The sequence below is a fragment of the Oreochromis niloticus genome, linkage group LG23 (assembly GCF_001858045.2).
Source record: "Oreochromis niloticus isolate F11D_XX linkage group LG23, O_niloticus_UMD_NMBU, whole genome shotgun sequence".
Taxonomy (NCBI): domain Eukaryota; kingdom Metazoa; phylum Chordata; class Actinopteri; order Cichliformes; family Cichlidae; genus Oreochromis; species Oreochromis niloticus.
The window spans coordinates 12,794,114-12,819,220 of record NC_031986.2 but is presented as its reverse complement, the minus strand read 5'-3'; the positions used below and the strand labels follow the sequence as shown (position 1 = coordinate 12,819,220).

The 25,107-nt window shown below is 41.4% G+C and overlaps 3 protein-coding genes across 4 annotated transcripts in view; 2 read left to right on the top strand and 1 right to left on the bottom strand.

Moving 5' to 3' along the window:
• The window catches only part of creb3l1 (cAMP responsive element binding protein 3-like 1), a 39,506-nt gene extending 27,613 nt beyond the window's left edge, over positions 1–11,893 (top strand). The window contains exons 5-13 of the mRNA XM_005460642.4: positions 10–91; positions 650–846; positions 1,517–1,663; positions 1,890–1,948; positions 5,462–5,530; positions 7,388–7,490; positions 8,076–8,262; positions 9,337–9,505; positions 9,594–11,893. Coding sequence (XP_005460699.1) covers positions 10–91; positions 650–846; positions 1,517–1,663; positions 1,890–1,948; positions 5,462–5,530; positions 7,388–7,490; positions 8,076–8,262; positions 9,337–9,505; positions 9,594–9,630 — 1,050 coding nt within the window. The 3' untranslated portion in view covers positions 9,631–11,893. The remainder of the gene's footprint in view (positions 1–9; positions 92–649; positions 847–1,516; positions 1,664–1,889; positions 1,949–5,461; positions 5,531–7,387; positions 7,491–8,075; positions 8,263–9,336; positions 9,506–9,593) is intronic.
• On the bottom strand, positions 10,919–15,446 carry harbi1 (harbinger transposase derived 1). Its single transcript, XM_003455883.5, has 7 exons — positions 15,299–15,446; positions 14,607–14,772; positions 14,320–14,522; positions 14,077–14,164; positions 13,753–13,960; positions 13,496–13,671; positions 10,919–12,999 (listed from the first exon to the last, which is right to left on the bottom strand). Exons 2-7 carry the CDS (start codon positions 14,769–14,771, stop codon positions 12,799–12,801), a joined length of 1,041 nt encoding a protein of 346 aa, XP_003455931.1. The 5' UTR covers position 14,772; positions 15,299–15,446; the 3' UTR covers positions 10,919–12,798.
• Positions 15,447–15,569: 123 nt separating this feature from the next.
• Positions 15,570–24,749, top strand: atg13 (ATG13 autophagy related 13 homolog (S. cerevisiae)). 2 transcript variants are annotated; one of them, XM_005460641.4, is made up of 18 exons: positions 15,570–15,725; positions 16,730–16,810; positions 17,082–17,162; positions 17,269–17,388; positions 17,576–17,622; positions 18,651–18,791; positions 18,890–18,930; positions 19,934–20,030; positions 20,141–20,248; positions 20,579–20,672; positions 20,868–20,966; positions 21,441–21,524; positions 22,314–22,414; positions 22,546–22,687; positions 22,771–22,848; positions 22,973–23,080; positions 23,216–23,344; positions 23,459–24,749. In XM_005460641.4, the coding sequence occupies exons 2-18, from the start codon at positions 16,742–16,744 to the stop codon at positions 23,534–23,536; spliced, it is 1,617 nt and encodes a 538-aa protein (XP_005460698.1). In that variant the 5' UTR covers positions 15,570–15,725; positions 16,730–16,741; the 3' UTR covers positions 23,537–24,749. The 2 variants fall into 2 exon arrangements, with proteins under 2 accessions (XP_005460698.1, XP_003455930.1); XM_003455882.5 differs by lacking the exon at positions 20,868–20,966.
• Positions 24,750–25,107: the final 358 nt, after the last annotated feature.

Here is a 25,107-nt window from a genome sequence, read left to right as displayed (position 1 = left end):
TTTCTACAGGAGCGCAGTCAAGAGGATATGAAGCCCATTGCTATAAAAGATGAACCCAGAGAGATTGGACAGTACCTCAGCCTGCCCAGCGGTAACAGACACACTCACAATGCTATAGTGGTTTGTCTGACTCAGAATATTTCAATGTTAGAAGTGGCTTCATAGTGTAGTGGTTAAGACATTTACCTAACATCCCTGGTTTGAGACCAGAAGGAGACACAAATCCCTGGGAGGGCTGAGTCAGGAAGGGCATCTGGTCTAAAAAATATGTGCCAAATCAAATATGTGGAGCCACCCATTGTGGTGACCCCTTGTGAAGGAAGTAAGCAGCTGAATGAGTTAGTGCACATTTTCACCTAAAATATTACAAAATAAATGACCTCAAACATCTGTTGGGAAAAAAAAGCCTTCACTTTAAGTATGACGAGGGCTTAACCACCCCACCCCAGCGTTAGAGCCACTACTACCTTACAGACCATAATCAGGGCAAAAATACTCACCCAGCTGTCTATGCATATGCCACAATAATCACAGCAGTATAATATTTGGGGTCTGGGAGAATGGCCTTACATTAGCGATGAATATCTTCAGTGGTCATTTGTTTAAAGTAGAAGCACTGATTCCTTTCGCGTGCTGCTTTCTTTTTTAGATGATGCTCTCCAGCTGCCGCCCACCCCTCCCAGCAGTAACCACGGCGACAGTGATGGCTCACTGCCCCCCTCCTCCCCACACCTCCCTCTGCCGCCGTCTTCCCCTCAACCACAACAGAGGCCAGGAGGTCGCGCCTCGTCCTCGTCCTCATCTTCTTCGGCCATCTCCTCTTCGCCCCTCCTCACCGCGCCGCATGTGAGTTAAAGAGCGCCTACCCTCTGTGCCCTTTGTTGGTTTTTTTTTCCTCTCCGTGCCCGTTCTGCAGCGCATGTGGGTGATTAAATGTGTCAGTGGTTTGGTGTTTGCTATAAGAAATGTTCAAATGACTGTGTCCTTATATAGCGCTGTGAGTTTCATAGGCTGCCCTTCTATTGTGAAAGCAGACACTGTAGAGTTGGGATTTTTGATCTGTAAATCAGCTTAATTTGGGATTAAATACATCCCATAATTTGCTGAAAGGACAGAAAGTCAGAAAATCCGTCCGTCTGGACGTTGTTTGTCTGATTCAGCAGCTTTTCTTAGAATAAATGAATCACATTTGCACTGAGGCCATCGTGACCCAATCTTGTTTACTCACAATTGTTCAGTGTCAGCAACATTTTTCTTTTTTCTTTTTTTCATTTTTATTAATGGAACACGTGAACAGCTAAACCATCGCACAAACTCCAACAGTGTTGTTCTTGTACCAGGGTGTAATGCAATCCTGTTATGACTTGACTCAACATCAGAAAGCACAGAGAGATGTGAGATTTTGGTGTGCTCGCTGTCAACATGCAAATTAAAAGCAGACCGACATAAATAAGAGACTGAATTATGAGAGCTTATTAGCATTATGCGCTGATGAAGTGCTTGTTTCACTGTGCAGAAACTGCAGGGTTCGGGACCCCTCATGCTAACAGAAGAAGAGAAGAGGACCCTGGTTGCAGAGGGTTACCCGGTACCTAACAAACTTCCTCTCACGAAGAGTGAAGAGAAGGCACTGAAGAGAGTCAGACGAAAGATCAAAAATAAGGTAAGAAGGCGCTGCACCTTTTTGTCTTCTGTTAGTGTGCACGGCTGAACTGAACATTTAATTAACCAAAAAAACAAAAACGTGAGCTATTCCCAGAATCTTGGACTGCCTTGTGTTACTATTTCAAACAGAAATAGTAACACGTTTACCAAAAATGTCATTTTTCTCCAATTAGAAATGCGTTTTTGTGGTGCAGCAATGATTGTTTTTGTGCCCGTTTCTCCAGATCTCAGCTCAGGAGAGTCGGAGGAAGAAGAAAGAGTATGTGGAATGTCTGGAGAAAAAGTAAGGCTGGAAAAAAATCTTTTATCTTTCCGCTCCATGCACATTTCCTTTGGTTTACATTTGTAACTGTCGTCTGTGCTTTCCAAAGCCTTTAAAAAAAAAATCATTGTAGTTTCCTTAAAATTATATTAAGAGCATTGTTGTCATTGTTTAGAAGACTTTCACACCTTAAACTGCTGACTCGACTCGACTGCTGACTGCTGTTGTCATGCCAGCCCAGCAGCTGTGCATGACTCTCCTAGACTGGCTTAGCATGATTCACAGTTCAAAACAAGAGCACTCAGAGAGTGCAGCTTCCTTCGAAGGGCAAGGGCTTTACTAAAACGTTTATTTATATGGAGTTTTTATTACAAAATTCTGACGTCAGCCTGTTAAGGCATCATTGTGAAATCACAGGGCGTCGTATTGAAAAAATAAAAAATGTGTTGAACTCCTCTCTCCATCCTTTTTCATATAATGTATTCTTACTTGACCTTGAGCCCTAACAATGAAGGTCAAACACTTAGCTAACCTACAGTAGGCACTCATGTTCCCCAAGGCCTCGTTTATTGTTGTGAAGTTTGAAGACGATCCATAAGAAGCTGCGTTTTTAATGAGTTTCGCATGGTGTGACCTTGACCCGATTTTTACCACAATTAAATCAGCTCAAGCTGTTTTTGGTATCCACCATCACACAAAATTTGAAAATGATAATGTGAAAACTGTGCATGCTAGACTGCTAACAAACAGACAGACAGACAGACAAACAAATGGATACGATTACCTTCTCCCTCCCTTTGGGGGAAGAATAATCCTTAGTAATGTTAAGCCAGCCCTTGGTGCAGCACCTCAATTCACTCTTTGTGTAAAACAAGACCTTTTAGTTCTCTTTCCCCTTCTCATTTAAGCCAGCTTTCTAATCATTGGCTTCCCCTTGTACACAGAAGGTTTAAACGGCAGACACACCAAGCTTCTGTGGCCATGGCTAGAGCTGCATGTGAGGACATCCCCTCTCTATGACATCGCACAGAGCCGAGATATAAAAAAAAAAGCCATGTGAAACCAAAAGTTTTATTATTTGAAATGTTAGAATCGTGTAAATTACAGAACATTAGCACAAGCACAACAGGTCCCCTTTGAACGGTTAGTTAGAGCAACATCTAACCAGAATCTTCCACGTCTTTCACCTTACAATGTATTTGAGAGTGTTAAAAGCCATGTTAGCTAGTGAGCTTCGTGGGGTTTTATTCCCAAGATGACTCTAACCACATGTCTCTTTATGCAAAATCTTGTCTTTGGTCATTGCATGCATAACTGGCAAAGAAAAAAAGAAAAAAAAAACAGAAAGATTCAGGGGCCCAAAGAGAAAAAACGGTGGCGTTGTGTAACACCAAAGTGAGCTTGGCAGTTGCAGTTTAGTCAAGAGCCAGATTTTTATTTTATTTTTTTCGCATTTAGAGGTTTCCCTAACTGCTCTGGAGCTGAGCGCAGTAACAGACGCAAGAGCTCTGCCAGGGAATGGGAGGCAAACGCAGGTCCTTGTGAGGTCAGATAAATATATATATCTATATATATATATATATGTATAGATATATATATATATATAGATATATCTTTGTGTCTGATAGAGAATTAAAAACAAGCAAAACACGCAAAGCATTTAATCAGCACTCGTCTCCTCCACTGTGATTCACTGAAGAACAGCAAAACTTAACAGAGACTGCTTTTCTCTCCTCTCTACTTTCCATTATTCCAGCCATTCTTTGCTATGGCAGGACTCCAATAACCTGCTTAACACATGGGCCAGATTCACTGACTTTCCTGACAGGGGCAGTGAAATAGAGTTGAAAATATGGGTTTTCTTTTACACAGCTTCCACTGCGACAAATACAAGTGCCAAAAAAGATTTGTACAGGTATACAAAATGCCCCATTAATCCCATTAGAGCGAGGGGAGAGAGGTGTGTCAGAGTGCAGCCTCTTTTAACTGAATCAAAGCAACCAAAGCAGCAGAGACATAAGAGGATGTGCGTAAAAACAGAAATCCATCTCCTTCTATTTTTTTTTCGGACATGAGGAGGGGATTATTGGACGAACCTTTAAAAAAGAAAACAGCGGGATGCTTTCCTCAAAGGAGTGTGCATGAATGAGTTATATTCCAAGCAACACACAGCGGGAGATCGGGAGGATTAAAGAATGCGAGAGATTAGCGAGATGTTACCCTGATAATGGAGATCAGTAGGATTAGTAGAAGACAGACAGAGGAGGAAAATGGGGTTGGGAGAAACTCTTGCAAGTGAGGCATTTTTCTTAAACTTTGTAACATCTTTGTGTTCTCAAAGATGTTAGTTTGACACTGTGCAAAGTAAAAAAAAATGGTGTTGACATTACTGGGACCCACGGAGTGGTTAAAGTACATCTGAGCAGAGCAAAGGATTCTTTTCTTGTGAAATGATGAGCTGGTTAAATGAATTTGGGAGGCTTTGTCGGTTACGATAAACTTATTGACCTCATAGTTCTGAATCAGGACCTTCATGTTTCGCATCATGTAGTTTTTCCAAAGCTCCAGCTGTTAGCACAGTAACTTAGAACAGCTGGTATGAATCAGCAATCGGCTGTTCACCTCCTTTTAAGTCAGGTTAGCTGATTAGGCTAGGTTAAATCATGTCGTAGCTACAGACTGTACCTAAAAGATGACTGCCCATTGCTTTAATTGGGACACATTTGGATCCAAGGATGGAGAGCCAAGTTATCAGATTATCAAGAGTTCAGTCACTAAAATGAGCAACGAGGGGAAGCTCAGGAGCTCAACAGCCATGGCTAGTAGGGGAACTGCAGCTTTTGGCACTTGTGCATTGCCTTCATTTGTCAGCTATGAAGTTTGTCACTTGATGATCCACAGTCACTCTTCCTACTACAACCTTCAACCACCTACAGAAGCCAAGCTGAGATGGTCTGGATAAACAGAAGAAGTATAGTGGCTATATTGCTCAAAGTATGTTTAAGATGGAGATGCCAGGCAGGAGGAAAAGAGGAAACCCAGAAAGAAGATTCATGGTTGTATCTTCCATTGTCCTCCAGTGGAGCTAGTTTCACTCTTTGTGCATGTACTGTTTATAAGGTTGGAGAAACCTGCAGTCAGCTGAGAGTGAAGAAGTCACTTGGATGAGGGACAAAACGTTTCTCCCAGTGAACACGCTATGTTCAGGTGAACAAACCTTTTAGGATCCGTGGATGTAGTGTAGAAGGACATGCAGGGGGGTTGGTGTGTCGGGATAGGGTTAAATGGAAGCAGCTGACCTGAAAGGGAGCAGTCTAGAGAAGAAGTTTTTCACTTGGCTGAAGTTTAGTTTAGTTTTTGTGCCCTCTCAACAATAACAGACAATTACCGGTCAAAATGTTGTGGATTAGTGGTCAAAATGTACCTTTCATGATACTCCAGCCTTTGGGGATAGCGCTGTTTTTCATTAGAGCAACATGTGCAGGGATAAGACAATAAAAACAATGTGTGTATCTTTGTCTGTGTGTGTATCAGGGTGGAGAATTACACATCAGAAAACAGCGACCTGTGGAGAAAAGTAGAACACCTGGAGACAGCCAACAGGTGAGGTTTTCACACACATGCACGCACACGTGTGCCAGCATACTTTACTTTATCTTCCAGCTTTGAACAGACTGAAGCTGTTTTATGCTGGCTCCACACACCAGTAATACAAACTCACCATTCATGTAATGATGTTTGGATTGCGATCACTGAGAGCAGCAACAAGTGTGCAAAGAATGCACCCTGGTAAACTGAGAGCCGGACGAGCTGCAGAAGGCCTGAAGAAGATGGTTCTCGTTTTTCTCCCAGACAGAATGAAGATGCAAAACTACAAACAGGACTGTAGCTTATACACAAGCGTATGCACACACACACACTCATACGCACTCTGTGGGTAAAACCTTTACGGGATTTTAATATCTATGCAGCGTGAGAGAATTAAAGGAGTCTGAAGTGAAATTTATCTGTGCTCTATAAGCAAAGCGTAGACTCACCGAGGTGCCGCTGTCTCCTCTGTTATTATAACAATATGAAACCAATCTGCTATTATCCTGGAGTGGGTGGTTAGAAGGGTGGGTGGGTGTGGAGGGTTGGATGGCTGAGGAGGAGGGGGTAGGAGAGTCTGTCTGTCTGTCTGTCTGTGGCACACTCAGCCTGTCATTAAAGTGGCGAGTTAACAGCAGCTTTCATCATGGAAGGCAGCCCCCTCCCTTCCAGCCACACACACACACACATGCACACCGATGAATATGTTAAACCACTGCAGGGAGGAACAATGAATTGGCGCAAACTGGGAAACGTGAGTCAGCACACAGCCCCGTTCACTCTCATAAGAGTAAATGTGAGTTTAAAAAAAGGCTTTAAACAAACGCACTAAATTTAAGCTCCCAGTTCCTAAAAGTGTCCCAGATGCAGTTATTAGTGGTCATTTTGTTCCCCTGTGCTGTTTTCTTTCCGTCTAGTCGGATCCACGCAGGACTTGGTTAGGACTACCGGTTTGTTAGTCGCGTAACTCGCACTCGGGGTTGGATTTGGATTAACGTCTGCATATCCGCATCAGATAAACGTTTAGGATATGTTTAGTTTAGCTTAGCTTCCAGCACTGAATTTTAATTACCTGACAAACGTTTCCATTGTCCTTGTTGCTTTTTTCACACACGTTTACTCACTCACTGCCGTGTATTTTAAGCTGTGGTTTTACATCAAAGACTCGTGCGAGTGATGCAGGTCAGCATCATCCCTCCATGAGTTTACTACAGCTGACAGGTCGCAGTTTCCCCTCTATTCTGGGGCCTGTCACCGATTTCAGCATGGAAATTTGAAACTATAAAAGCAGCAACAGATGACTGAGCGTCTGGCTTAGTTTCTGACTTATTAAACGTTTAACTGACTTTCTGGTTTGCATTGCGTGTGTGTGTGTGTGTGTTTGTGTGTCAGAAACTTGATCTCTGTCTCCACTTAGTGGTCAGAGTGTGTCCTTACAGCCACAGACAGCTCATACCATCAGAGCCCTGCTCCCCAGATCCCACTAATGTGCTCTTTTCTAGTGGTTTTATTCATGCACTCTATTCAGCTTAGCTCTGCTCTCTGCTTGTTTTGTTGAGCTCACAAAACAAAAGTAAATCAGGTGGTTACAGCTCTCTTTGATGTAGAATAAACCCGATAATGAGAGCCGCGCATCTTTCGGGGGAAACAAACTATACGTCTGAGTTTTTGTGTGAGACCTTTGTTGTGGGTTGGGTGGAGATCGAAGTCATGCGTGCACGTTGTGGGTGCAGCCATATACATATTATAGAGATTGAAATTCCCAAACGCGCTGAGGCCACAACCTGTGAGAGTCAAAGTCTTCTCTGTACCACTAAATAATGACTACTGCCCTTCTTGTTCTTTAATCTCTGCCTCTGTTCCTGTCTCCAGGTCTCTCCTACAGCAGCTGCAGAAGCTTCAGTCGCTGATTTCAGGGAAGGTCCTCCCCCGTTCGTGTAAAATGGCCTCAACTCAGACAGGAACATGCCTCATGGTAAATACTACTGCTGCTGTTGCTGTTCACACACATTTATGTTAATATTTTTGTTGTAATTGAGGTGATTTTATTTGCTTTTGGACAGCATTTGAATATATTGTAACTGTATAAATATTACAATTAATATGTCTCTATGAAGTTAGCCTACCTGCCTCCCATTTGAAGTTTAGAAGATGCATTCTCGTTAAATAAAAAGATGCTAAATCATCTTAAAGCGGTCAATGATAATGATCGTATCCTATTACTATATGTATGCTAAGCACGACTGTAGTGGTCATATTACTCATATCAAGCAAACTCATTGATTGTGATGATGGAGCGAGTATATCACATGCATCTCCTCTTTTCCATCAGTCTCTGTCGAATGGATCCATTTTTCCCCCTTTTTCCTTTTACCGTCTAAGAAGTTTTAAAAAATGTTTTTTGCTTCTTTTTTTCTTTTCTTAATTTGGAATATGCGCTGAAATTCAGAATTCAATAAGTTTGAAGTGTCTGCATGAGTCCAATACATCACGAGCATCACAGTCTGAGCGCTCTGGTGATTATTATTAACACGAGTGTTATGTTCCCCTCTCTCCGCAGATGATGGCCCTGTGTTTTGTCTTGGTGTTGGGCTCCTTCTCTCCCTGCATTTCTCCCCTCTCCCTGGTCACTCACACCTCCTCTTTGCCCTCCTCCCCTGCTTCTTCTCAGTCCTCCCCCGCTTCTTCTCAGTCCTCCCCCTCTTCTCATTCTTCTCCATCTGCGGACCTCTACACCACCAGTCAAGGTAGGTCTAGAAATATGTTCAGTATTTAGCATCTTAGTGTATATGGCGGATTTGTCATCATCTAAAGGTGTCTAACTTTTGCTGAAGTTTCCTTTTGTAGCTCCAGTCTAATGCATTCAATGTTCTCCTCTGGATAGTAAGAGTGAACTTGTAGCATTTACAATTATTAGACAGACAAAGAGCGGCATCACATTTTAGAAATATATTTTTCTCTGTCTTCTCATATATACTGTTACAATTTTCTTCAAAATGAAAGCCAGTTTGGAAAGTGGATACAGGTTTTGACTTTCCTTCCGAGCTGTTTTCCACTTCCCTATAAATTCACTTCCTTTAACAACTCACTCCTGGGAAAGCCCTACTGAAACCAGAAGTTAGGCTGTCATCAAATTAAGTGCAGCTTCCTTCTGCCAGCAGCCATCCTCTAAGTGGTGAGGTTTAATAGGCTGTAACCCCCTAAAGTTGACCAGACTCCTCTGCAACTGTCCAGGGAGAGAAAGGCACAGTTATATGTTCCCCATACAAATAATTAAAAGCGGAAAACACATAAGTTAATAATTAAAAACAAAACTGGAGTCACAAAAATTCAGTATCTGGACTGTTTTCAATTCAGTGTTAAGAGTTGTGGTCATATTAGATTTTCTCCTCTGCTCCCTGTTTCACCACACGTGTGTAAGCCCCTCCCACCAAACACAGAACAGAGCAGTCAACCAATAGGAAACAGCTATTAGCAAAAAATATGAGAAAAGCTCATCCAGTTGACTTTAAACTCAGCATAGAATTTCCTTTGTTTCACAGTTGTTGGAAATTTAAAAAGTGATGTGTGTATCTCAGTAATGTGGATTTCACTGATGTTATTTATATGTATATATGATCATTTCTAATGGCCCAGGGTCAGGGTCTTATAGTCAGGCCCTGACCCTGACTGTGAGAAAGGACTAAAAAATGTAACAGGGATGTTGTTTGAAATGGAAGATATTTTGAAATATGTACAAAAGGCTTTTGGTTTCACATAATTAAAAGCAAAGATGGCTCACGAGGGATGTCCAGTGAACGGTGCATGTTTCTGTGTCGTAGTCCGCTCCCGCAGCCTGCTCTTCTACAACGAAGAGGCTCCACTGGAGGAGAGTTTAGTGACATCAGAAGGAGAGAGGCTACAGTCAGAAGGCCACTCCCACAACCAGATCAGCCGATACACAGCTGACGGCCACAGCAACCAGACAAGCGGGTCCAAGATAGAGCGGAGGTACAAACAAACTCCACTGTATGCTGCAATATTTACACGCCACTTGTCAAACATTAACCAGCCGTCTCTGCCTTTCTCCTCTCCTCAGAGAAACAAAACCAGATGGAGTCTCTGAGTTTTTCTGACACAGCTCAACCTCTCCTCATCTAACTTCTCAGCCCTGAATCCCTCCAAAGCACCCCGATGCTCCAGGTTGCTGAAATCAACATCCAGCTGGACCAAAAAACGTTTTTTGTTAGTTTGTTAGAAAATCCATTATCATCATCTCCTCTAGTGAGCTTTGATTAAGGCTCCCATCCTACACCTCTGTTACCATGCCTTTATCTACAGCTTCACTTCTCTGCTTTAACAGACTCTGTTGTACTTGAATGTTCTCGATTTTAAATAGACCTTCGTGCTGGAATCTCCATTGTTATGCACAAAAAAGAATCTTGCATCACTTTAAATACTCAACTAATCTTTTTTTTATAGTTAGTTATTAAAAAATAGTTTATAACCCACAAAACATTAAAAACACAGTCGCCTTACTAAACTTTAAAGAACCTGCAGTCAGAGCTTATAGATTTGATTGGCTTAAACAGGCCATGAGCACAAAATAGCCACAGCTGCTAAAATGAAAGGCGTATATGAGCCACTTATGTTGTGATCATGCGTAAAGACCTTTTGTGTTACTTTGTCAGACAGCCCTAAAGATGACCATCTAAAACAGTTGTTTCCTGTTTCCAGAAATATATTTAATTCCTCCCCAAAACAAATGAAGTGTAGCATTCCTGTTCACAGCAAAGCAACACGGTCTTTTTGCAAGAGCAAACAGAAAGAATTATGGGAATGTGGCTGAAAGAAATGTTTAAAAAAAGGCAGTGCACATTTAAAAACAGTGAAAACTTGATTGACGTCCACTGTGGGATTCTAGTTTTTATCATGTAGTTCTTGTCCAAGATGCTCCTGATGTACCACATTAGGTTGGTTAACAAAGCACGAAGGGCTGCATCTGCTTAATATGTCATCAGTGTGTAGATTTATTAATTAACATGCATTTAGAAATAGTAATTTTTCCACAGTCTGTTGTGTTTTTAGGTCATCTCTCCTCTGCTCTCTGTTTCACCGTATACATGAAAGCCCCTCCTGTACACACAGAGTGGAGCAGAGCAGTTGACCTAAAAGGAACATTTGTAATAGGAAACACATTTAAGCCAAGTGTGAAATAGATAACAGCATGTGTAAGCACCAACACAAACTAGGCATCAACATATGCTTTTGGAAGCCGTGCCATTCTGAAAGTGCCTTCCACTTCGCTCGGTTGAATATGACCAACTTGGCCTTACACCTAGTCCCGCATGGAAACACAGACCTGAAAATGTTCCTCTAACTAAACTATTTGTTTATTCTGTTGCAGAAAATGGATGAATCATCTTTTTTAATCTGGGTGAAACCTTTTTATTTCACATTCCTTTACGCATTTGAGATCACAAGAGTCACAACTTGTTTGACAAAGATCTCTCTTACAGATCAAAAAAAGTTTAGCTTAGCGCAATCAACACAGGGTGTGGATCTTTTATCTGGCTTTAAGAAAAAAATCATTTGCATTACGCTTCAGCTTTTTTACATCTGACATTTGAATTATTTTTTCCAGCTCTGACCAAAATTCTGCTCTGTTTCTTTTGGGAGAGAGATCATATTTTCATACCGAGGGATCATAAAGAGGTTGGGGAAACATGACAAAAGTATTTTTATGAAATTATAAAATGTATATGTAATATATTTGCAGCATTAAAAAAGAGCATATTTAATTTATGCATCAAAAAAAAAAGTTACTTTATCTTATTGTCTCCATTTTTTTAAAATAATGTTTTAAAAAAAGCATAAAAATACAACTTATAATATATTCTGAGCATCAAAAAAGAGCATATTTATTTTATGCAAAAAAAAAAAGGAAACGAGGAAATAGTGCTACGTTGTGTTTTGGCATTTAGGATGATGTAAAGTTTTACACGCTGATTCATCAGGTGTAAAGCTTTGACATGATCTGTTTCTGTCTTTTAACTGTAATACAGTGTTTATGTTCCACTGCTGTCGCATGAAAATCTCTGAGGGTTCCTCCCAGTAATTTGACCAAAAATAATCTCCAGAATATAAGAAAACAAAATATTTGGGAAAAAAAGGTTTAATTTCTATATATTTTTTCTTTTTTTGGTAATGAAATGTAAAAAGTAAACTTTGAATAAACAACACAAAAAGTATACCAATCCTGATATAAAAATGTGGTCGTGCGACAGCAGTGTATGTTGTATTTATTCCTGTTTGTAGAAAGTTTGTATATATTGATGAAGCCATTTAAAGGACTAATACATTCCAGGCAGTAAAACACCACTAGTTTTGTTAATTACATAACTTGGTTGAAAACTGACTAAAAAAAAAAACCTTATTATATCATCACCACTATTTTGACAAGGTTCAAGAAACAGTGAAAAAAAACACCCTTAATGACTGGTATTCCTTCAAAATAAAAGCCTTATCCATTATTCAAATCCTTTAAGAACGTTCTGCCACTTCAAAATCAATTTTAAGCGCCAAACATTTAGCTACCACAGATTTTCTGCTTTTCTTACTCACGTCGTCTGTATCCGTTTCACTTTGTGACTGTTTCGTCATGCCGCACATGCTCCAAAAAAAGAAAAAAAGAAGAAAATCATGTGACTGCAGCCTGTCATTTTCACCCGTGAGTCTTAATGCACCGATGTACATAAAAAAAAAAGACAACTTAATGTGCAGTTGTTGTAAATAAGGGTCTTGTTTTTGTATTGTGACATAGTCCAAGATCTTAACCTGTGGAATCTAATGGGGAAAAGAAAATTAGCGGGGTGGGATTTAAAAAAAGGAATAATGGGGCGGGTAATTTTTTTCAACTTGTAAAGAAACCTGGATGACGAAACAGCTGCACACAGTTTGAATAGTTGTAAAACACCAGGAGGTGCTTGATTATTCCAATCACTCCATGAATATTTGGAAACTATTTGAATGTCCTGAGAGAATAATCAAGCATTTCCAGAGTGTTCAGTTATTTGAAATGTGTATGGATATGTCACCTTGGTTTGCTGTATAGCGTCTTGCATGTTCCTCCATACATAAATATATAAATATATCTACGTTATCTTAGTATAGTCAGTAGAGTAGAATCCAGCAAAATATTAAAAAACTGCATCAGCAACAGCGTGTCTGTGGACGTTCTTGCTTTAAATGTGTTTCTTGCTTTGCACTGGTCCCAGTTTTCGTCCCCTTTAACCCCCACAGCTTCAGCTGAAGTGTTTGAATATGAGCTGCCTTCGAAGATCCTCTGCCTGGCTGTCGCGGTCCTCGGGTCTCTGGTTGAGGCTCTTTGGCTGCTCGAGAGGCTCTGTTCTTTCCAGAGTCCAGGCGTCTAATCCAGACTGCAAGGAGGCGTTGTGGAGAACGCAGCAGGCCAGCAGGATGGATGAACTCCTCTCTGGAGAGTACTGTAAACAGGAGAGGAGGGGTAGCGGTTACAGTTTGAATCAGTTCACTGCAAATATTCTATCAGATGCAAAAACCAACTCATTACTGGCAATACTATGCCAGAAGCATTGCTGTATTTCACTCACAAATAAGGTAAAGGTCCCATTTTCAGTTATGACCGTGGCCTGTTTGACTCTGGTACTGATGGTGTATCACCAGTATCATTCTAATACCATGAACTCAGTAGACTGTCAGATGTTATCAGCGGATATCACCTATTTGCCGATCTATCAGTATTGGCTTTTATGACATCTGATAAATTAAAAAAATAAAGAGGACACTGGAGAAAGATCCTTCAGCTTTTCAGTTTGTCCACCAGAGGGCACTCTGCTGGGCAGAGTGTGAACAAGTAAATATTATACTGTTTGGAGGTTAAAAAATGTTTCATGGTTTATTTCTACTAATATGTTTGGGCCTGATTATTGGCTGTGACACATTTGCTATAGAATATAGTACCTGTAAGTATCCTTTGGTGCCATCTAAACATCTGAATCTGGTTTGGATGGCTCTGAAGGTTCGATCCACGATCTCACGTGTAGCTGCATGGGCCAGATTGTATCGAAACTCTGCAGGGCATTCTGGGCAGTCAACCGGTGTCATCAGCCATTTCCTCAAAGGATAACGGCTGTCACCTGAAAATCGGAAAACTTATAACCTCTGACTCCAACGCCACAAGCTAACTTCTAATAAGGAATAACAAGTCCAGAGCTCACCCAGCAGCCAGCCCTGCTCTGTGTCCTGCAGCTCTTTGTAAAGAGCAGATCTTTCTAGAACAACAGTGTCCTGGAGTCCACCTGCCCAGTGCGTTTCTGCGCTGAGTAACAGTCCTCGGGCATCACAAACCAGCTGACAGGCCACAGAGTGAAAGCCTTTCTTATTCACATATGATGAGTCTTCGCTGTTTGGTGCTTTGATGGCCACCTGGAAATGAAAGTAAAGTGAGAGAGATGACTAGGTTACCTCCTGTAGAAACAAATGAGCGCACGAGCGTGCGCGCACATACACACACATTAGTTACACAATCTCATATAATGAACCTGAACACAGTCCAGCACCCCCAGGACTCCAGGAAATCCTGCGACCCTCTGAAACTCCCGGAAGGACTGCTCTATGGTGGATAAATCTCTGTTTGGAAAACATTATTATTATTACTCAAGTGAGACTTTGAGAGGCTTACACAAGCTCTTTTGAAGTAAAAACAAGTTTCTGGGAACAGAAAGTTACAGTTTCAAATTTTTTGTCATTCCTGCCTGACATCAAGTGGCATAACATCATCGTACCTGTTGAACGTGATGAACTGAGGCGCTTTCTCCACCAGGGCTCTCGTCACATTGGACACACATCTCGACATTGACGCCTGGCTGATACCGATCGTATCCCCCATAGATGTCTGGAATGAACCCGATGTGTAGAAACCCAGTGCCGCCAGCACCTGGACCTCAGGACTGATGGCTCTGGAGCGCTGGGTTCGCCTGCATAGACCCTGGAACACAACAGAATAGTGTTTGCATATTTCATAAAGACAAAGTTAAACTGATCTCTTAATGCGACATGAAGGCCCACACACCTCTCTGAGTAATTCCACCAGATACAAGATAAAGCCTCTGGGGAAGCCAAATTGTGTGAGGAGGAAATTGTCTGAGACTGAGTCCAGGTCAAAGCGGTCAAGGGTCTTGTGGCCTCGACCATGAAGGAGGAGATCACAGTCCAAGATGGCTATAGGGATGGCCATGCTGAGGATAAGAAAACATTTCCATTTAATTGCTAATAAGTGCAACTCAATTTAAATACTTGGTATGGCCTTATTTCCTCACGCCTGGGAGGAATTTTACATGCAGATTTCCGACACATTAATTTACAGCATATATTAGTCCACTAAACATTGCTACAATTATTAATGTCCTATTTTGTTGATATTATATTTTCGCTAAGGAGAACCAGGAAATCCACGTTCTTTGTATACAAGAACCCATTAGATACTGAGAGTTTAATACTAGGGCGGGGGGGTACTGTCCTGATGTTTTAAACGTTATTATCAGCAAGCAATCATTAGCTTTAGGGATAGCTCCAGTACATGTGAGCCAAGTCAAGCCAGCGTGCTAACGTGCTACCTAGCTAGCTTGCGTTTTTATTATTATTATTATTTTTCTTTGCTCACTTGAGATGATAACTTCACTGTCATGTAGTAGTGGGACAGTTGCAAATCGAATTGAAAGCACTGTTAAATTATTTTTGCGCGATTAAGGACAACACTCTTACCTTCAGATAAAAATAAAGCATTTATGAACCACAAAAACAAGTCATTGAAATAGCTAATGTTAACCTGCGGCTCTCAATTCGCAGATTCGCCACACAGACTGTCGTTTATGTTTTAGATATAAGTTCAGTGTGGTTATAATTTTTTTCAAATCGCGTAAAAAATACTTCCTAATTATTTTATCAAAAGCTTGGGTTTTTTACTCTAAATTTAACAGTTTTGTATTTTAACGAAAACGCTGCGGTGAACACGCCGCTACACAAACACGTCGACATGGAGAAGATAAACAGAAAAGTGGCACAGCAGCTGCTGACGTTGTGTACATCTCAAATGGGCGTATAAAATGTCTGTGTAACACAGCTCTTGGTCTCGCTTGCATTAAACTGGCCTGCATTTTATTGAAGCTCCGTTGTTAAGGTCACAGCTAATGTAAGTACTATTGTTTCGCGATTAAGTTAAAGTACGTTATTGAGCTGGACAGCTAGTGTTAGCTGCAGGCTAACGCCAGTTGCTCCGTGGATCAGTATCCTCATGCTTCACAGCTTCGCCTTTGCGAACCTTAAACCTTTCGTAGTTGTCCAAAAAAAGACGGTACTGTAGAATTAGAATTTACCATCGGTTGTTGTGTAAAGGGTAATGAGGCTGTCAGGCTTTTTTTGTTGTGTAACATGACCTCTAACTATAATTGGGACAATTTCAACGTGGAGGCCTAACCTGCTAGCCTGCTTTTATTATTATTATTTTTTTAGTCAGCTGTTATTTGGAGGGCTGAGACCACGGTGATAAAGTTTTCCTGTTAATACCTTTTATATATTATTATATTGTCCACGTTTTTCAGTTAAAAACGCTAAACTGTTGCCAGTGTGGTGAAAAATACTTATTTTGTTTAAGTAATAGAGATGTTTTCTTAGGAACTGTAGTCCTGAAATGGGGGTTTGTTGCGTGAAAACCCCCGAACACGTGGACAAGGGGGCGATAATTGGGGTTGAATTCAGCTTTTCCCCAGTGTTTGGGTTTTTCAGTCACTTTTACTTACTACACATGTAATTGCGCATGTACATGAATAGTTTACGTTTTGTTTCTCACTCTTGTTTGTTTGAATATATACACCGTAAATCTGTTTTAAAAAGCTGTATTTTTGTATTTTACCTTCTTGCAGCTGTTTCTTAGATTTATAGTGCACATATTACTTATTAATTATTGTATTTGTTAATGTAATTTGGAATACTTGTACAATTTCAGTCTTATCTTTTACTTTCTTTGTTTTTATCACTGTTTTACATGTAAAGTTTTTGCACTCCCTCGGTTTAGGGCCCTCACTATGCTTTTACACTTTTACTTATTTGTTGTAGGCTGTATTATTTTTTTTGTGCTATAACACAATAATTTCCCTTGTTGCCTCAATAAGTTTCTATTGATCATCTATCTTGCAGGGTTTTAACAATATGGAGAGTGACCTGAAGCCCCAGGATCAAAAGGACTTAGACAAGTTTATTAAGTTCTTTGCACTTAAGGTGAGACACTGACATAACTTTTTCCATACATCTGTAATTGCAGGTTTCTAAATGGAAATTTGAGGCTTCAGAAGTGAATAAATAAATAAACAATGGAAAGCCAGGTTTTTATTAGTGTGGCTCAAAGCATTGGAATTAAAATAATCTTTTCCAGCATATGTCTTTTACCATAAGTGCCTGTTATATTTTGGACAGGCTTGTCAGCAGTTTTCTATGGATTGTTTCTGTGAAACCAGTTCATTATTTGAGCAGCCTGTTTGTGTATCTGTAGACTGTCCAGGTGATAGTCCAAGCCAGGCTGGGAGAGAAGATCTGCACTCGCTCGTCATCATCGCCTACTGGATCTGACTGGGTAAAACAACTTAATCATTCTCTGTCGTAATTGTTTTGCTTTCAAGTTAACTGTGGATCTTTTCAGGGCATGGATTATGGATATTCCTTGTTAATGTTCCTTCTAGTTTAATTTGGCCATCAAAGACATCCCAGAGGTTACCCATGAAGCCAAAAAGGCACTGGCTGGCCAGCTTCCAGGCATTGGGCGCTCCATGTGTGTTGAGATCTCTCTGAAGACATCAGAGGTAAAAAAAAAAAACAAAAAAAAAAACAACCCTGCATCCTGTTTTCTTGTTTTGTAAAAACTGGGATTTGGGATTTATCATTGTTTTACACATTTGCAACACCAACCAGACCACATCATTAACTAAATATACAGCTGCTTTAATGTCACTGTGTTCATTAGTTTTTCTTTGCTTTGTCTTCCCTCAGGGGGACTCGATGGAGTTGGAGACTTGGTGCCTGGAGATGAATGAAAAGTGAGTGGATTTTGTTTTTGCTTTAGTAAAAGTCTTCTGTAGGCCATGTGGTTCAGGGTTGCTGATTTTGCTCCTCCATGTTTGCACAGTATCAGCCAGCAGGACCACAAATCTTTTAACTATAGTATCTGAGTCAGTACTGTAACTGATTGTCTCTGCCAAAACTTGGCTGTCAGACACCCGTACTAAACGTAGACCTTTGTGAGCATCCAAGTCATGAAGAAGCTTAGAAATACAGTAATAACCAGCAGTTTGAGTAAAATAATTCGTATATAAACAACTGGACATCACCCACTTTAATGGATAATGAGGTCCCATCCTCAAGCCTCAAGCTGAGAATTTTGACCCTCACCTTCTTGGTGTCTTGAAGCTTATTTCATTGTAGGAACTTGTAAATCAGAAGGGAGTTCTCTGTAAGCGTACTCTGCTCCATGGCTTTTTTCTCTAATGAGAACCGTAATTTAGAATAAATGAGTGTCTTGCTGTATTCAGTGAGATGTGAAGTCAGCGCTTGAGCCCATAAACACATCAGTAAAGTGGGTCAGTGACGAGTGGTATTAGTTTCCCTTAAAGCTCTTTAAAAACAGACTTCTTTTAAAACTAGAAGAGTTGAATGATAATTTGACCTAATTGCTGAAGTGTTTCTGTTTGAAAACTGTGTCTGAACTATTTTGTTTCTGTAGGTGATAAAGTGAGCCTGTCAGCACCCTGACAGGTCCACCAGTACTGTACAAAACACTGTTTTAATTTTGGTATTACTCTGTGCACCTGTGCTTTTGAAAGTACAGTCAAAATGATCAGTAATGGTTTCCATTTCCCAAGCTTCATTCCCCAGGCACCACACTGCTTTATTCATACAAGATAAATTTAGAGAGGGATATCAAAGAAAGGTAGTCAGGGAGAAGCAGACCTGGAAGCACGAAAACAAGCTACATTGCAGAGATATTTTTATATTCAATTGGTCTTTATTTAAAATCCCCTTAAGCTGCTGTATTGTAACACATCGCTGTGTTTTCTGTCTGCTGCAGGTGTGATAAGGAAATCAAGGTGTCGTATGCAGTCTATAACCGTCTGTCTGTCCTCCTGAAGTCTCTGCTGGCCATCACCAGAGTCACGCCTGCTTATAAACTGTCCAGAAAGCAGGGACACGACTATGTCATACTCTACAGGTGATTTGTCCTCACTTCCAGAATGCATCATCTCACTTTTTATCTTTGTGCTGTTTTCAGTCCATTCTTCTAAACTGCGTGTTGCTTCTTCTGTCTAGGATCTACTTCGGAGAGGTCCAGCTGAGTGGGTTAGGAGAAGGTAAGTTTAAGACCTGATTTAAGCTTCTGTGAAAAAGCTTTGTAGAGCCCATGACAGTTAAATAGTCCTTATGTTGACACAATGATTGCTGTTCTTTCTCTGATAAATTCAAAAACTGCGTTGAAAAAGTCACTGTAAATGCCCAGGAGGAGTTGATGGTGCTAAACAGGCCATTCACAGTAGTTGTGGACTGCAACCTGACATGTAATGACCCTTTTTCAGACCTTGGCTCATGTGATGAGGCACATGATCAATAGTGGGTCAACGATCCTTTTAAGGGACAATAACACTAGGGCTTCAATACCTGGGACTCGCCACCATTTGCACTTAGAACTGAAGAAGCTTCTCGGATGAGAGGTTGAAACGTCTTCAAGAAACTTAAAGAAGTCCAGTCACTTTTCTTTCCAAGCTCCTTAGATTACTATGACCTGGGTGACTGAGAACCTACTCAGACAACCTGACATGTGGTTAAATTTCTAGGGAGGTGTGCGCCAGGTTATGTTGTATTTTCTGTTGTTCAGAGGTGTTTGTGGTTGTGCCATATGTCGCAGTGTTTTCCAACTGAGGCATCACCAATTTATGCTTCACTGGGAAATCTATGATGAAAACTGACCTGCACTTCCAGAGATATATAAGGAACAATAGTCATAGCATCAACATAAGGACTCATGGTAATTAACACGTAACGCACCTGAACGAGCGTAAAAGTCTGCAACAACATCGGCCAGTCACATAGGTTACAATGTTGGCTCTGCAATGCTGTACCACAGAAGTCTAAATCAGGCCTAACTCGGCTCCATGACTGACATTTATTAAATCAATACAGAAACACTGAACAACACACGTCTCTTCATGTTTTCTGCTCCAGTTAGCACACAGCAGTTTGATTTGCTTGTACTGTAAACATTTTGTCAAAAGTAAGCTTTCATCACTACAGTATGGGGGTAAGTACTTTCACACTATAGGGCTGATTACATTTGCTTATGTTGTGCTTATTTTTAAGGTTTCCAAACGGTGCGCGTTGGAGTTGTTGGCACCCCTATCGGTACAATCACGCTTTCATGCGCCTACCGCACCAATCTGGCATTCATGTCTAACAGGTAACCAACACATCAAAGCCACAACAGCTGTCCTTCAGAGAATGTTCTTGTATATATTTATTCCGATGGGAAACGCATCTTATGAGCAGTTTAACCGTCCTCCTCTTCAGGCAATTCGAAAGGTCGGCTCCCATCATGGGGATCATCGTGGATCACTTTGTGGATCCTCCTTGCAGCAGCCAGCGTCCAGCAAACATGGGCCATCCCTGCAATTACAGGTAGCTTCGCCACTCAGTCTGGTTTTCTCTCCCACAACTGCAGAGAAGTTTAAATGACCTCCAAGTGCAGAAGTTGAGTAGTAAGATTTAAGGTGATGCAATCCATCATTCAGAGGTCACACTTTATCTCCCTCTCCTTTATCTCTGTGAGAGTCGAATCGGTGTATCAGAAGCAAAACATACAGCGCCTTAATCTAATACCACTCTGTGTCTTTGACCTCAGGCTTTCTGTTATCTTTCAGTAATATAAACAAATGTATACGTGTCCACCATCAGCTTATAACTTTCCTGCCTCTGCACTTCAACTACAAATATCTCTGTTGTGTGCAGGGCTCCCGATGAAGAGGACGGAGGGCAGTTTGCAGGCGTTCAGGACTCACAGGAGGTCTGCGCCACCTCATTCTCCACCTCCCCTCCCTCTCAGGTGAGCGTACGCTCCCTCGCTCTTCGGCATCGTCTCTTTCTTTAATCTGTGGATTCTTCTCTCCATTTTCACTCCTGTTTTTCATTTCGCTTTCTCTTTTTCTCTCCTTGTCTTTTTTTTTTTCTCTTTTCCTGTTGTCTTGTTGTGCGTTCTGTCTCTGCGTGTGTGTGTGTGTGTGTGCGTGCTTTGGCTCAGTGTGTGTGTACGCTGAGCCCGTCTCCCTCTAAACTGCCCAAGCCCCTTCCGCTGGATAGTCTGCAGCTCCCATTGGCTCCTGGACTTGTCACTCACACTGTGAGTCTATACTGACCATTGAGAGGGAGTGTGACTCTTTGTGTTTTTGTGAGACACAACCTGACGCTGCACTGAACAGATCTGTTTTCTCTGACTTAACATTTGCTTTTGGGCGTGTGTTCATCTAATCCTGTTCTTTCCGTCTTCTGTTTAAATTTCCACTACTCAGTGCACAGCTTCAGTTTGCTGCTGATCACTAGACATGTTTGATCATCCACATCACCACCTCAGTTAATCTATTATTGTGACGGTTCAGCATGTCCCTTAAAAGTCACACAGTATATGATAAACTTGAACTCCACCATGCTTAATCGTTCCTGGTGTGTGTGTGTGTGTGTGTGTGTGTGTGTGTGTGTGTGTGTGTGTGTGTGTGTGTGTGTGTGTGTGTGTGTGTGTGTGTGTGTGTGTGTGTGTGTGTGTGTGTGTGTGTGTGTGTGTGTGTGTGTGTGTGTGTGTGTGTCTCTTCCTGTTCAGCTGTACGCCTCCAGGTTATCCTACCAGCCAACGGCTTTAGCAGGAGCTGCAGAGTTTTGTCACCCTGCTTCCAATCCAAACCAGGTGATAACGCCATTCACACCATCAGCAGTTAATTATGTTTTATGCCCAGATTTTAGTTTATTTTTCCCTTCACAAGAACACAATCGGAAGACAGAAACAACAGAACTCAATTAAACAAGAATCACCAGCGGCTACAATGATCTGAAGAAGTGTCAGAAAATAAAGGTTTAAGATCCGAGGCAGCATCCCAGTTCAGAATATCTCAGCAGCCATGGAAAGACATCAAAGTTCTTTGTGATGGAAGAGGTCAGGTTATACTAAACAAAAAGCCGTGTTTTATATTTAATTTTTGAGCCAGGTGTTGAACAAGAATCTTCCAACTTCCTACATATTTGTAGGTCATAGTAAGAGGACCGTCTTACTGCAAGGCTAAACCCGCAACATTTTAAAACTAGTCCATGATTAAAGTGTAAATAAGTTCATAAAATTAGTTCCAGATAAAAAGAAAACTGACACTGAAACACTGACTAGAAATAAACATGATTAGAAAGAAATGGCAGTGGACTAAGAATCAAACCCTGTGGAACTCCATTTCTGAGGTGATTGCAGAAATGCATAAAATGTCCCACCATGATGAGGACGATGTGATCAGTGAAGCAAAGACTTCACCACTGACTGTTATAAATAATGATGGTGGTTTATTTTCATAGTTTGATATTCTGTTTTCCAGAAAGCCTAATGAAGGTCTGCAGCTATGACTTCTTCTATTTACTGATTAACATTCTTTTTATTTATGTCTTTCTGTTTATGTCCTCTCATAACCCTGCCCCATTGTTTTTTCTTCTCTAGGTCTTGCATGCTGGGAAGGAAGGTGGGGCTCTGTTGATGCCTCCTCATGGAGCAGATGTTCATCTGACAGTAGAGCATGCCCCCAACACACCGAGCAGCAGGTGATTGTCCGCTGGCTTTGCATTAACCAGTGAAAACTGTAACCTATTTTTATTCCCTGAATTCTGGTGTTGGTCCGTAGGTCTGTTAAATCATTTTGAAATTTAAACTTCCTGTCTCTCTCTCCTCTCAGTGGCGATGATGATGGCTTGTCGCAGAGCGGAGAAGGACGCAAAGAAGAAGGGCGGAGGAGCGTTTCCCCCTCGGACCCCGTGGAGTCACTCAATGCGTTCACAAGGAAGGTCGGAGCCTTTGTTAATAAACCCAGCACACAGGTACGTCATCGTAAGCTGCTTTTTACACCAATTTTAGTTTCTCACCCACCACACTGAACCCTGCTCTGTGTGTATCTATGTAGATAACAGCAGCCAGTCTGGACCTGCCATTTGCTGCGTTTGCTCCTCGAGGCCTGGACTCTGAGGAGAATGATCCTATGGTAACTTCAGTGTTATTGTGGATAAAAATAATGCTCCCAAACGTCTCGCCTTGCACAACAAGTACAGTTGAGGTTCACTTTAAGGCTGACACCTTTTCTGCTGTGCGTGTGTGTTTATGTTCAGGTTCACCCTCCAGATTCTCCTCCCTGCCCGTCCCCCCTGCAGGGCAGCCTTCATTCTCAGGGCTCAGAGGGATCAGGGCAGCAGGACGACTTTGTCATGGTTGATTTTGTATGTAGTTATTTTTTTTATTAGAAAAAAAAAACAATGCACAGCTGGGTTTAAACAAAAGAAGTCATTTAAAGCAAACAAGATTCAAGGTGTTTTATTGTGAAGCTGAAGCGGTTTCTCTCCCTGTCTACGTAGCGTCCGGCCTTCTCTAAAGACGACTTGTTGCCGATGGATCTGGGCACCTTCTACAGAGAGTTTCAGAATCCTCCACAACTGGCCAGTCTCTCGCTTCACATCAGTTCCCAATCGATGGCTGACGACCTGGTAAATACCTTCTTATTTGCAATTGTGTTGACGGCGAAGCTTTTGGCGCCTACAGAATTGACAGCACGGAAATGAATATCAGTAGTCACGTGAGTTTGCGTTATCCCTCCGCAGGACTCTCTGCCGGAGAAGCTGCGCGTCTATGAGAAAAACATCGACGAGTTTGACGCCTTCGTGGACATGCTTCAGTAGACGAGGAGTGAGGGGGTGAAGGCTGAAAGTAGAGAAGGACTTCCTGTGAGACAAAGAAATGGACACTGAAAAATGAATGAAAGGAAGAAGCAGACTGGAGGCTCCTCTGGTTGTTTGTCCTGTGAAAATTACTCTGACTAAATCACCGTGTTTCAATGTGAAATTTCCCTCTCCTTCCTGTCGAGTACACTTAACAGCTTGTACATCTTCACTGTAAATACTATGTTATCTCCTGTGACACTGACACACACACCCCTCTGTGGTCCGGTAGGGTTGATCCAACTCAAAGGTCTTCATTTTCTCTGTGGCGTAAATCGGCTCTCGTTTTCAGTGTGTAATCAAATCAGATGATCGTGGCGTTTTCAGTCACTTAGACAACCGCCCACATCCGAGGACAGGCTATCTGCATTCTTGAGAACTGTAGCTCACCGCCGAACACTAAACTCACCACGGCCTTGCTGATCATATCTGAGCTGAAGCTGACGGATCTACAAGTCGAACGAGTACGTTTCACATTACGAGTTTTCTCTTTAAAGCCGGTCTGGACAAAGAAAGTTGCACATGGCCTTGCAAGAAGATTTCTGTGCTCTGCTTTACAGTGAAGGCGGCGCTCGCTTCAATGTCCCTCAGCAGGTTTTCCCAGCTGGTCTGGGGATTTAAACTGCCAACTTCAGCGTTTGCAAACGTCCCCAGTGGAATGTAAAGCGAATTAACTGCTGTACAGAAAACATTTCCACGCTTCAGTTTGCTTTGCAACAACACTCAGTTGCCAGTTAAACCATGTACTCCTAGCTGAAACTAATACAGCATCCCACCCCTGCGATAACACACGTTGGTTTTTGTTGAAACTTAACGATCATTTCGAAGGTTGGTAATTGTGAATCGAGGGGAATGAAGGACCCCCCCAGTTCAATAAAATTTACCACCGTCTTAAATCGCAGCCTTGAAAATGACCATGAGGTTTAACCAGCCCCAGTTTAATCAAGAAGTCAACACAACCCGCGTGGATACTGGATTTTATTGCAGGATGTTAGTTTGAGCTCTCCAGTAGCCTGGTGTTTACCGTGCACTCTTCAACATGCTTATGTATATTTTGATATTTTTTTTTGATTAAAAGAGGGAAACATCCATGACCGTTCAGTTTGGTTGAAAGCTTTAAACTTTTCTTTTGGTGTAGATGTCCCAATAAAGCATGGCTGCTCTGTACAAACTACATGGAAAACCTGTGACTCGTGTCTTCAGTGGCTGGGATGTTTTACTAGGATCCAGAATTACCCAATAATTCATAATTTAAGAGTTTATATATTTTAAAAAAAAAAACCCACACTTGTGTAAATAAGTACATAATATAATGGATAGACACTAAAAAAAAAAAAATTATATATATTTTTTAAATAAACTGTAGCAGTTCTCTTGCCATTTCAGTGTAACAGCACCTGTAAACACACTGCAAGAGTTTGAGTTGTGACACAAAGTATCCTGAATTGGAGCAGTACAACCTCAAGGGGAACTTTCAAAACCTCTGAGACACAAGATGCAGGAGGAAATTTCTTTTTTAAAATTGATTTTAT

Excerpts from the sequence above, each read along its gene's own strand:
- atg13 (XM_005460641.4), top strand. The coding sequence starts at position 16,742 with ATGGAGAGTGACCTGAAGCCCCAGGATCAAAAGGACTTAGACAAGTTT. Across the intron at positions 17,163-17,268 it reads CGCCTACTGGATCTGACTGG|TTTAATTTGGCCATCAAAGA; the intron begins GTAAAACAACTT and ends TGTTCCTTCTAG. Across the intron at positions 22,849-22,972 it reads CTGAGGAGAATGATCCTATG|GTTCACCCTCCAGATTCTCC; the intron begins GTAACTTCAGTG and ends GTTTATGTTCAG.
- harbi1 (XM_003455883.5), bottom strand. The coding sequence starts at position 14,771 with ATGGCCATCCCTATAGCCATCTTGGACTGTGATCTCCTCCTTCATGGT. Across the intron at positions 13,672-13,752 it reads AGAGCAGGGCTGGCTGCTGG|GTGACAGCCGTTATCCTTTG; the intron begins GTGAGCTCTGGA and ends TCCGATTTTCAG. Across the intron at positions 13,000-13,495 it reads GCACCAAAGGATACTTACAG|TACTCTCCAGAGAGGAGTTC; the intron begins GTACTATATTCT and ends TCCTGTTTACAG.